The 13,159-nt window shown below is 40.1% G+C and overlaps 1 protein-coding gene across 2 annotated transcripts in view; it reads right to left on the bottom strand.

The window, feature by feature from the left end:
- The window catches only part of LOC102781932 (protein NLRC3-like), a 73,546-nt gene extending 62,564 nt beyond the window's left edge, over positions 1-10,982 (bottom strand). Inside the window, exons 1-6 of one of the 2 annotated variants that reach the window (XM_087848626.1) lie at positions 10,857-10,982; positions 10,671-10,772; positions 8,631-8,709; positions 8,282-8,468; positions 6,324-8,124; positions 2,664-2,837 (exon numbers count right to left, since the gene is read on the bottom strand). In XM_087848626.1, the coding sequence (XP_087704752.1) occupies positions 2,664-2,837; positions 6,324-8,124; positions 8,282-8,468; positions 8,631-8,709; positions 10,671-10,772; positions 10,857-10,945 (2,432 nt within the window). In that variant the 5' untranslated portion in view covers positions 10,946-10,982. Of the gene's footprint in view, positions 1-694; positions 707-2,663; positions 2,838-6,323; positions 8,125-8,281; positions 8,469-8,630; positions 8,710-10,670; positions 10,773-10,856 lie in introns of those variants that run through there. The other variant, XM_087848627.1, reaches the window with a different exon arrangement.
- Positions 10,983-13,159: the final 2,177 nt, after the last annotated feature.

Here is a 13,159-nt window from a genome sequence, read left to right as displayed (position 1 = left end):
GCAACATCTGAAGCATTGTGCTCTGTGATCAAACTGCATATTTCAGAGTGGCCTTTTATTGTGAGCAGTCTAAGTCACACCTGTGCAATACTCATGCTGTCTAATCGGCACCTTGACATGCCACACCTGTGAGGTGGGATAGATTATCTCAGCAAACGAGAAGTTCTCACTAACACAGATTTAGACAGATTTGTGAACAATATTTGATAGTAATGGGTCCTTTGTGTATGTAGAAAATGTTTCAGATCTTTAAGTTCAGCTCATGAAAAATGGGAGCAAAAACAAAAGTGTTGTGTTTATATTTCTGTTCAGTGTAGAATAGTGTTTCTGTTCCTAAAAGGATTTCATGAATGTGTTATTGTTCATGTCACATCTGTATGAAACAAACAGAAAGTGAGGTTTATCCTTCATTATCACAAACTGTTCCAGCATGTAAACCTGTACGATGTGCACAACACAAACTTTATTTACCATCAGTTACTGTCTGACTGAACCACGTGGGTGTAGGAAGCATGGCTTTGAGTTGTAATAGCCCATGGCAACATTCAGTAACACTTTGAATTGTTACAGACTCAGCAGAGAGAAGTGGCTTACTGTGAACGCAGTGATGTGAAAAAGAAGCTTAGCTCATTTCTGCTCTATTTCATGACAATCCTGTTATTGAGGAACAGTAGGTGGGCTCACCTCTGAACACTTAGCCTGAGGACTGAGTGAAGAGTTTTAGGACAGAGCCAAAGTTTTGGCACTGCGATAACAGCTTTAATGTTCCAGTTACACTCGTTCTGATAAGATCCTGAAAATAAACTCTCCTAGTAGTGGCATTTTTATTTCAGTAGAGATTCATTCAAATAACTGGAGCTGTTGTAGCACCAACCTGCGTAGCGAGTATTCAAACAAGATCAAAGGTGTACTGCAGTACTGTGGGCGGGGCCTGGGATTTCTAATTTAGTGACTTGCCATGGAAAAACAGTTCAAAAATCATAAAATGTTCACTATTTAAATTAATACCAGTGTCTGAACTTAGTTGAATGACACCTTTCAACATTTAACCCTACTAAGAATGTTTCAATGAAACATCACTAATATCTTGTCATGTGTCACAAACACCTTCAATGAAATATAAATAACTCACACACACCACTTTAAATGACATGAACTACTTATAAAAACAGTCTGGCTAAACTTCAGAAACAAAGACCGACACACCTATCCTGCAGCCCACAATCAGAGTCCTTTAAAATCAAATCAAATGTTGCAGTAGATGGCTACACTCAGACACTATTAGACCTTACAAAGAGGCCCCTTCTCTAAAGAATGTGAGGGGGGGCTGCCTCACTAGGGGAGCCTCAGAAGGTTTTAAGTTTTAAGCCCAAGGAAACACGGCTGGATATAACTGGGTTAGAGAGCTGGCAATGCTAAATAAGACCCCTTGATAATCTGAACAAGAAACTAACATAAATCGGGGTCTGATATATGAACAAACAGCTCTGTAAAACTAGTACAGACAGGAAACTGAAGCTTTGATTGATGGAAGTGCTGCAAATGTGAAGACGTATTCTCACAGGATCCAATGTAATGTTAAGAAATCAGACTTTAAAAATATGTGTTGTAAAATTACAGATAATTCAATACAAATGAAAAACAAAAACTATGAACCAATATCTCTGTACACAGGTAAACATTATGACTGAAAGAAACTCAAATCACAAGTTTCCTGAAATATGGATATGGACATTATTTAATACTATTGAATATGCATTGTAATTCATGCCCAGTAGACACTATAACATGTAGTTTGGACACAGTTTTCTTCCTGTGCATGAAATGAGGAAAGTGACCAGAACCAGGAAACTGGGGAAACTTGGCAAGAAACCATATGGATATTGCATCAAGGTCATCTGATCAATCTACCACATTGGGAGGAGCCAAGTTGTCAGTGCTGGGAATCCCAGTGTTGGTAAGAAGAGAATTACTGGCCATAGACTGAATCTTTACACCAAAAATGCAGATAAAAGGGGCCACAATAAATGTCTGAGCCAGTCAATGTGGAAAAAGAGCTCAACGTGATCAGTGCTCACAAACTCCTCAAATTTAATATTTGAATTGTAGCAAAATCTGCATGATGTATTTGTGTACCTGGCACTATGATTCTGAACACACCTGCCATTGATGGGACTCTTTTCTACTCTGGGAGTGAGAAATGAGATATTGGTTTTATGGTTGATACTCAGGCTTTGAATATCATTCTGGCCTTCCAACCCACCTCTGACCGCCTGGCTGTCCTCACTATCAACAGCACCATCAGAACCCACATCAATGTTGTCTGGATCAGTTGGGTATCAGTGACACCGTGAGCAGAAAAACTGAGAGGAGCAGGCCTCTTGTTGGCTATATTGACTGCTGTGGAACAAATGGCCTGCTCATCGGTGTGTCACACAAATCATGGCACAGAAAACATGAACCGAACAATACTTCTGAACAATACTTCCAAACAATGAAACTAAATATGAGACTGTAAAAAATCTTCAGACATTAATGAACAAATCCTAAGCCATCCAAAGATAAAGAAAAGGTCACTTGCCAATTCTAAAAAGCTTGGTTGTTTATACAATAATATCATTCAGACTTTAAATGATCAGCAGTGGAAACGTTTGGATCCTGACCTGAGAATTTCCAGTGTACAATGTGGACTCTGCAGTGCAGCAGACAGAAAATTCACTCCGGAATCCTGCAGGTTATTGTTACTCAGGTCCAGGTCTTTCAGACGAGATAACGGGGAGTTGAGAACTGAGGACAGAGCATCACAGCTTCTCTCTGAGAGGTTACAGCCACTCAGTCTGTAAAAACAAACACATTACTTAAATCAGTCAAATGATTTTTTTTTTTAAATCTAGCATGCAATACAATTAATGGTTAACTAAATAGCTTCACTAAAACACGACTGTCCTTCTATGTCAGCACTTACTCCTTGTAAGTTCCACCTGCTCCACCTTCTGATTAGAAGAAATGAAAACAAACTGTAAATCTACTAGAAACATTATTTCTTATTCATGATTGTAAATGTAATCTTTTCAGGTCCATTTGCACATCTTAGAGCCTGATACTGAAATATAGCAGTGGACAGCACGGACATTCACAGCAGAAGACGACTCTGTTCAGTAAATTTTACACTCATGCTGTCAAGAAACACCAAAGGTAGGTAAAACTCTGGTTGTTGCAGCCATTCAGTAAGACATGCTTTGTACTGTTCTGCTGCAGTTTGTGACACCTGGTGGATGAGTTGTGAAGAATGATGAAACGAACACTTCAGTCCATGTTGTACTTCTAGACTGGATGTAATTTTGGTAGCTGAGAGTTTTTCACACTCTATCCCAGCTACAAATCAGAACACAACAAATAAATAACTTTACCTACTTGGATCCTTATCATTCAAGATTGTGAAAAGATTCTCTACTCCGAGAAGAGAAGATGATGAAGGGGAAGAATTTTCGCAACTTGAGGCCTTTTGTCTTCCCTGTATAAGACAGAGAAGACAGGGAGGGAGGGAGCATTGAGGAGAATGACACACAGGAAATGGTCTTGGGCAGACTCAAACCAGGCCCTGGAGTCACGACTCTAACCTTCAGTATATGGGTCACTTGCTCAGCCAGGTAAGCTATAGCAGCAGTCAGTAGTCTGTCATTTGAAGACAGTGATGAGAATGACTATAAGTCAGGTAAAAAAAAAAAAAGAAAGATGTTTCATCAGCCAACAAGGGGGAAAAACACTGAGCTTGAATGGTCTTCTTCACCAAGGAATGATCCACCCTGCATGGCTGTCAATGTGGTGCAACCAAGGCCATCATAAAGGACAGCTATCATTGTACAGGCCACCCAAGCTGATTTGAACTTTTCATCCCAGATACCACCTTAAAAATCATCTAGATTAGGAGATGTTGCCTGATCTGAATTGTGTTCTAGATCCAATCACAACAGAGAGCTGCTGTGTGTCCAAGGTGAACAGGAAGAATATATACATGCATAAATCCACAAAATAGATCTGCAACACTCAAAGGAAAACTCTGCCCATCATGTGTTTTATAGACTGTTAGGAAAAAGTTCTTGTTTCAATGTTACTGAACTACAGACTGACATGGATCTGTTTAACTTCTAATTAAGCTCAATAAAGTCACCATTAAAAGTGATGAGAAGGTTTACTTTAGACTGTGGTGCAGTTTATCATCAAAGACTGACAAACAGGCACCATGCTAGCAATAAATGGCATGAAGTTCTGACTTGGGTTTTTGTTGTTTTGTTCTTTTTTTAAATCAGGATTAAATTTTATAGCAACCACAACAGAGAGGACCAGGGAAGGTGTGCTTAAAGGGAAAGTAGCTAAAACGTTTCAGATTGAAGATGAACTAAGGTGCTGCACCAAAGTCTGTACCAACATTTTGACAACAGTGTGAAAGAAAAAATGGAAGAAAAGCAGGTTCAGGGAGGGACAACCATCTGCTGCAACTAGGGCTGCAACAATTCGTCGACTAGTCACGATTACATTGACTATTAAAATCGTCGACGACTAATTTAATAGTTGACGCATCGTTTGAAGCTTTGTAAGATCCTGAAAGACGCAGGAATAAGTAGTAGAATTTAAGAGTGTAGTAACGGACTGAAACTGAAGATGGCAGCACTGCATCTACAAGGATCCCAGCTGCCGTTAAACGCCGAAGAAGAAGAAGCAGTCTCCGGTATCGTAGTTGTTGTCTGGTAGTGCCCAAATTCAGGGGGCCGCATTTGTAGGCCAATAACGTTACAGCGACGCAACAAAGGCTGTCCAAACTTGAAGACTTCTCTAAATGCGGCCGACAAATGCGTCCTTAATTTCCCCAGATTTGAAGGATGGGTGAGGTGTATTCTTGGTGACCCAACCTATCCCAGAATTCATAGCGTGGCTCAGCCAATTCCAGTTTTCAACAATGGTGGTAGCTACTTAGTTTTAATATTACTTTTATTAGTCTTTCTGGGTAACAAAATAAAGTTTTCAGATATTTTCAGGTGAGAATGTAGATGTGTAAACTTCAAGTATCTGCTCGATTTATCAAGACATCGCATATTTGCAAAAGTGCTCCGATGTTTTTGGAGATGTCTGTTACACAACAGCTCGATAGCTAGCCGGCTCACTACAGCCGGCGAGAACAGCGAACTACCCCCGGCACATCGTTTTCAAAGCCCCAGCGGTCTTCTGCTACTTAGGTTTAACATGATATACAAGTCACTTAGATAACTTAAAAATGTTACTGTTTGGCTTTTTTCGGTGTTTTATTTGTTCCTGAGTAAATCGGTTTGGCTGAGATTAAAGTTATAGGTTTCACACAGCTGAATAAACGTCAAACAGAAAACTGATTAAACAGAAGTGTGAGATGATCGAGAGTTTACTCCAGTGTCCTGTTATCTTTTAGATAGCAAGGAGCAGGCAGCTGAGTTTATTCAACTCCACCGAGATAATCTGCAAATTTCATTAAAAGTTTAATAAATTGTCATCTTGTCTTTATTTTTGGTTAGCACATACCTTAAACACTTCAAGCTGTAAGCTAATGATATTTATATAAGAGCAGGTGTATGCTGGTGCAATAAGCCGTACGTCCAATGGATCCATGACCTGATTAGTCAACTAATCGCAAAAATAATCGGTGACTAGTCGACTATCAAAATAATCGTTTATGGCAGCCCTAGCTGCAACCAGTTTGGAGTGAGGGGAGACAGCAGGCCAATAACAACAAAGAAACAACAAACACACTGTGGGAGACCGAGGCAGAGTTTAGTAATCAATTCAATTCAACAGTGGAGCATGAACACATGGAAAGTGGGTGAAGAAGTAATGCTCAGTACATCCTGGGAAGCGCCCAGAAATCTAAGCTTAAAAAGTGTAACTAAGGATGTTTCTATGGCTGCAATGATTCACTGAGTAATTCAAATGCTTTGTTTAATGCATGAGCCACCATGCATGGAAAAGAGAGTGTTTCACCAACATTTGTGACTAAAAATAGACCTGCAGTAGAAATGTATCTAGGAGCATGCATGTGAATATAAAGTATTACAACATTAGGCACATGCAGCCCCAGTTTTTAAACAAAGACTGATAACACAACAGCAGCAGTGATGATCATAGTTTATGGTGGACTCAGCGTCTCGAATTCTTGAGCCGTCAAAGAGGTTACAGTTGTACTGGAGAAATCCCAAAACTTTAGGATACAAATTCATACAAAGTCAGAAAAGTCTGGTGAAATAAATTCCCGACACAGTTGGATGTTAAAGTAAAGACATGAGTACAAATGTACTTACAGAGCTTTGTTGGAGGCTTTGACCACTGGCAGCAGCCTCAGAAGAGCCTCCTCTGAAGCAGAGTATTTCTGCAGGTCAAACACATCCAGATCTTTTTCTGATGACAGTAAGATGAAGACCAGAGCTGACCACTGAGCAGGAGACAGTTTATCTGTGGAGAGACTTCCTGATCTCAGGGACTGTTGGATCTGCTCCACTAGAGAACAATCATTCAGTTCATTCAGACAGTGGAACAGATTGATGCTTTTCTCTGCAGACAGATTCTCACTGAGCTTCTCCTTGATGCACTGGACTGTTTCCTGATTGGTCTGTGAGCTACTTCCTGTCTGTGTCAGCAGGCCTCGTAGGAGAACCTGATTGGTCTGCAGTGAAAGACCCAGGAGGAAGCGAAGGAACAAGTCCAGGTGTCCATTTGCACTCTGTAAGGCCTTGTTCACAGCACTCTGGTGGAGAGATTTGAGTTTTGGTTTGTTATATAATTTAAGTTTCTTGGAGGTTGTTTGTTGTTCTTCCAGCAGATTGAGTCCAGAGTTGATGAAGGTCAGATGGACATGAAGAGCAGCCAGAAACTCCTGAACACTCAGATGGATGAAGCAGAACACCTTGTCCTGGTACAGTCCTCTCTCCTCTTTAAAGATCTGTGTGAACACTCCTGAGTACACTGAGGCTGCTCTAATATCGATGCCACACACTGTCAGGTCTAATTCATAGAAGATCAGGTTTCCTTTCTGCAGCTGATCAAAAGCCAGTTTTCCCAGAGACTCAATCATCTTCCTGCTCTCTGGACTCCAGTGTGGATCTGTCTCAGCTCCTCCATCATACTTGACCTTCTTCACTTTGGCTTGAACCACCAGGAAGTGGATGTACATCTCAGTCAGGGTCTTGGGCAGCTGTCCTCCCTCTCCGGTTTTCAGCACATCCTCCAGAACTGTAGCAATGATCCAGCAGAAGACTGGGATGTGGCACATGATGTGGAGGCTTCGTGACGTCTTGATGTGGGAGATGATCCTGCTGGCCTGCTCCTCATCTCTGAATCTCTTCCTGAAGTACTCCTCCTTCTGTGGGTCAGTGAACCCTCTGACCTCTGTCACCATGGCAACACAGTCAGGAGAGATCTGATTGGCTGCTGCAGGTCGTGTGGTTATCCAGAGGCGAGCAGAGGGAAGCAGTTTCCCCCTGATGAGGTTTATCAGCAGCACATCCACTGAGGTGGACTTTCTAGGGTCAGTTAGGATTGAAGTTTTGTGGAAGTCCAGAGGAAGTCGACACTCATCCAGACCATCAAAGATGAATACAACATGGAAGTCTTCAAAGCTGCAGATTCCTGCTTCTTTGGTTTCAGTAAAGAAGTGATGAACAAGTTCCACCAAGCTGAACTTTTCCTCTGTCAGCACATTCAGCTCTCTGAAAGTGAATGGAAATATGAACTGGATGTCCTGGTTGGCTTTGTCTTCAGCCCAGTCCAGGGTGTATTTCTGTGTTAAGACTGTTTTCCCAATGCCAGCCACTCCCTTTGTCAACACTGTTCTAATTGGTTCATCTCTTCCAGGTGAGGCTTTAAAGAGGTCTTCTTGTCTGATTGTTGTTTCTAGTGTGTCTGGTTTCCTGGATGCTGTTTCAATCTGTCTGACCTCATGTTCATCATTGACCTCTGCAGTCCCTCCCTCTGTGATGTGGAGCTCTGTGTAGATCTGATTCAGAAGGGTTGGGTTTCCTGCTTTAGCGATCCCCTCAAACACACACTGGAACTTCTTCTTCAGAGCAGATTTAAGGTTACGATGACAAACTGTAGCTGGAAGTTCTGAATGAGAAGAAATATGTAGAATATCATTTGAAAGTGGAAATAAACACTTAATTCCACAAAGAATGAATCTTTAAAATATGTTGGTCCGTCTCTTAAGACATTAGTACATGTCTCATTTATCCAGCAGCTTAAACCTTTAGATAAATCCTCTTACTGCTCTGCAGACGGTCAGCCAGCTCCTCCTCCTTCATTCTCCTCAGGAAGTCCACTGTGATCTTCATAAAAGCCTCTCTGCTGCTGCTCCTCTGACTCTCTAAACATTCTGGGTAATCTGGACTCAGAACCTTCTGGATCTTCTTCAGCTCGTTCTTCACAAAAGTGATGATGTTGTCCTCCAGCAGCTGTAACAGAATACTTTTATGAATGAGCCAATCAGACTGAAATCATGGAGCTAAACATCAGATCCATGTTGGACACACTGACAATCCACTGGTCTACAAAGAGCAGGATGGAGATGACTGTGAACAGAATAATGTAAAAGTAGTTGTTGTATATGTACAGACCATAAATATGGAGTCTAGGTGTGTTTGATGCTGCTGGGCAGACTGACCACTGGGAACCTCTGAGCTCTGCTGGTCCACTCTGTGGAGGAACCATGTAGAATTATATAAAGCACAGGATAAAGATCCAGTAGTTTCTGCTCAAGTAACTTCATCTGAATCAACTTTGGCGAGTTTTAAACTCTCAGATTGTGAAGATATATTTTTAGTCTGTTTTCTATGAACTTTTTTTCTGATGTAAGGGATGATGTCACAGAAGCTCAGAGGAAACTTTGAGACTTCATCAAACTGAAAAATTCACTCACTTTTAATCACTTTAATCTTTTTTTTAACTCACTTTTAATCACATTAATCGTCATGATTAATGCGATTAAAATTTTAATGCAATTAATGCATCTGGAGTGCAGAATGAGTCAAAATATCTGAAATGTTTCTGTGAACGCATTTCGGGCAGTTTGTCCGAGTTACCTTCATACATGTGCAAATGGGCATTTGATCTGGTAGTGGACGAGCAGCTGAACCAATTAACTCAATATGGAAGATGATAAATGCACATTGGGAAATTTCAGTATTTAAAAAAATAACACGACGTTGGAGCGATTGTTGTCATTATTGTGCTTAAAGTTGTGGACCTTGTGTGAACTGCAGGATGAAAGACATTATTTTGTCCCTATTCTCCTCCCCTGCCTGTGGAATGGTGGGGGAGGCTATAGTGTTGAACTGTAGACACATTGCAGGTAAGATTCTGGGGTTGCTTCCTGCCCTTTATGGGCATTTCAATAAAAGGACTGCAAGCAGGGGCTGAAGTTGGATGAGATGAGGAGCTCCCAGCTCCAAGATCCTGATCCACTCTCTTTCCTTGCAAGTCCAAAACCGATTGATCTCTGTTTGTCTTGCTTTTTTGACGGTGATAAGTCTCTGAATCAGCGAGGCCTGCGAGCGCAGACCTAACACAAGACACAACAGTCGACCCACATAAAGTATTATGCACATTGTGCAAGAAGGAATTTTCTTTTCACTGAAGCACTTCCAGCTTCCAGAAGCACTGATGACACAACTGCCAAGTGAATTGCAACAAACCACAAACCTATTAATATCATTAATAACATAGGTTTGGTTCCTCGTTTCAAGGACTTGAAGTGCCTCCCCAAGAGTGACAGAAGGTGTTAGACTGCTGCATGATCAGTCCCACCTCAACAGAATTCTGAAGAAAATGCTTGTTTTGCAGATGGACTCAGATTCAGGATCTGATGAGGAGTTTATGCCTGACAGAATCATGCACGTGTACAGAGCAGAGCCCATCATTAGTATGAAAGACTGTGCCTTGGAGTGTCAGTCAGCTCATTCAGAAGGTTAATGTGTTTACAGAATTTTTTGTTAACATGAATGTTCAACATGTTCAATAAACATGTTAAATGCATATATTTTCCCTTACCTAATAGTACATAGGTTTGTTACAAGGATGTATTTCACAGGAGAGAACGTGTTTGAAGAATTTTTGTGTTAAAAAACTGAAGAAAACCATTCAAATTCTCTTTGAATTTAGACTTTCAACATTCTTTGTGTTTATTCTGCATTTACTTCATTACATTGTGTAAATGTCAGTTACAAGCTTAAATATAAAGTTCAAAAAATGGAATTGCAGCCAATTTTTTGATCAAGTAATTGCAATTAATTACTTCCGTTTCAAAATTGTAAGATTAATTACTTTGTTTTTTTTTAATGGACTGACAGCACTAGTATTTACCCGTGTGCCCTCCAACTATTTTACGTCCTTTTGACACCTTCGTGGTCAAAAATGTGCACAAACAAAATCTGCAACAAAATCCTGATGCAGCAATATCTCTCTCTCTCTCACACACACACACACACACATGCACACACGCACAAACACACGCGCACGCACACACCATTTATCAGTCTCAAACACACACACGTGTATTCAAAGTGTTGATTTGTTCATATTTCATTTGTTTGCACTGCAGTTTATATCCAACAACATCAATCAGTTAAATCAAAGAGTTCATGTTACTACCAGCTCACCTCTCTGCAACAGACACAGGCTGGACTTTAAAGTTAATGATGTAATTATTAGACTGGTCACTCTGTAAGGACACAGAGCTGGGTGGAGGTCCAGGTGGGTTCCTGTGAATAATGATGGAGCAGTGATGTGAGTGCTGAGCTGTGACATGGAGAAGAGTCATGGACAGTTAGAGATGGTCATCTCACCTCTGAGCGTTGGTCTGTCTCTCATGTTCCCCACACAGAGTGGTTTTAGAGGGAGGGACTCCCTCCTCTCTGTCCTCACACTGATCCATGCTGCTGAATTCACATCAGCTCACACACACTTTTTACCTTCACCTGCAGAGGAAACACAAATCATTCATGTGCACATCAACTGAAATCCTCCTTTCCATTATGTGTGCTGTCAAAATATCAGCTGCTTCATCTCAGTGTCAGCTGAATGCAGTCAGACAGCAGTGTGAGGCAGAGGAAGCTGCCATCAGCTGCTCTACTATCATTCCACTAGATGGAGCCATAATATGTGCAGAACTTTGTGCCACCAGAAACTGAATTTGAATAAGTTAAATTTGAATTACTCAGATTGAATCTGAATAGTAACTTGAATAAATGCTTTGTAAAACTGAATTTGAATTCGCCTAATTTGAAATTCAATGTACTGGGTTGAAAATGATCATCACTAAATTGACATTGAATTTTATATTTTTAAAATGAATTTGCTTGCTTTGAAACTGTATTTTATCCTCTAAAAATGTAGCTCTCGAATAATTTCAGTCCTACAATCCAGTTTTTGGGACTTGCATCTGGTTCCGATTCCAGAGTAATCGAGCACAGATTAATAGAACTACGTTTTACCAGCGCATAGAAAGTGTTACTGATGGGAGTCTACAGCATCTTGAGCTGGATTAAGAAGTCATTCATCATGTCGGACCAGCTGATAAACTCTCAGGTTGGTAATAAATGTATTACATGTATAAGAACTGTAACATCTACACTTTGACCAAAATCTATTTTGTACAGACAGAAGACAAAAGGTTTAATTTAGTATTAATGTATAGCAAATACATAAAAGTCCTGTATAAATCAAGTATATATCTAAAACTTAATGTCTAACTTATACTATTAATATAAAACTTGTGACTGAAGCATCTTTGAATGTGATTTATTAACAGACAGTTTTAAATTTAATACAGTAACTTTAGTTCAGTGTGAGAAATATTAAACCTGTTTTAGCCTCCATCTTTGTTTCAGTGTGAACAGTCTGAGCTGACAGGTTGTGATATTTTTAACAGAGGCCGACGTGCTAAATCAAAGCTACGTCTGTTTTAAACAACACTTTCCAAAGTCCTCTGCTTTTCCTCCATCTGCTGTCTCTGAACACAAAGAGGGGGATAACTTTAAATGAACACAGTGAGAGATATGTACCAATCTTTAAATGATCTCAGTGACTGACAGAAAAATAAAACAATGTATCTGTGATAGCTGAAACCCAAAACATATCCACAGACAGCACAGGTCTTATACTTTATATTATAGTTTCATTAGGTTTTGTTTGTATTTCTCTTTTACTTGGTGTTTTTAAATCACTTAGTGTACAGAGTGAGTTTGTTTTTTTAAGTTTAGATTTTAGTTTGTATTTATTATGTATTCAGGGTCAGAGACTGGACTGATTTAGATTAATGCAGATACTAAAAATGGAACTCTTTGAAAGCAGTGACTCACAGAGACATCCAACATCTAAATATGTCTATCAAAGAATAATGAAGCAAGTTTTTCATTTTTATTCTTTTTTTTAGCCAAACTAAAAAAACACTAACAGGACATTTCCCATAAAACGTTATTTAATTTTTCAAAATCATTTCATTGATCATTATCAATAATTTAGTTTAGTGTGTGTAGTTTTTATTTGTTTTTAACTGTTTTTCAGATCTAGTTTTGGTTCTGAGTGAACTACAAAAACCTGTTTCGCAACACTTCTTCCTGTTGGGGCAGAGCCAAAAGTTTCTGATGCAGTATTTTTAAGACTGCCATGTTGAATCTGTATCTAACACACATCTATACTAAATATTCATTTATAAAGTCTGCTCTGTGTCTCCTGCTGTCCCTGTGAATATAAACACCCGGAGCTCAGACCACATTAGTCTGATTCCCGGAGTCTGATCACACACAGACAGACAATGGCGGACACACTCGGCCTCGCTGGAAAACGTTACACACTGACTTTAATACAAACACACACAGTTTGTTGTGTGAAGAAATCAAACATGAACAAACAGTAAAGTTCCTAAAGACAAATCGTTAAAGAAGGAAACAAAGCAAACTTACAGTTTCTTCACACACACCAACAACAAGCTCCTCTCCACAAAATTCAGGAAGTGAAAGTAAACTTTGAGCCTAATGTGGCGTTTGAGGACAGTTGGGAGGAGGATGGAGGATGGAGGATGGGGAAAATAATCCCTTCTCCGGGAGGAAAAGGAGCGTGCGCGGTCCATCCCTCCCTGCGGTCCTCC

Source organism: Neolamprologus brichardi, chromosome 12 (assembly GCF_056152115.1).
Source record: "Neolamprologus brichardi isolate AB-2024 chromosome 12, ASM5615211v1, whole genome shotgun sequence".
In the NCBI taxonomy this organism is placed as follows: Eukaryota; Metazoa; Chordata; class Actinopteri; order Cichliformes; family Cichlidae; genus Neolamprologus; species Neolamprologus brichardi.
This window is presented reverse-complemented; position numbering and strand designations above follow the sequence as displayed.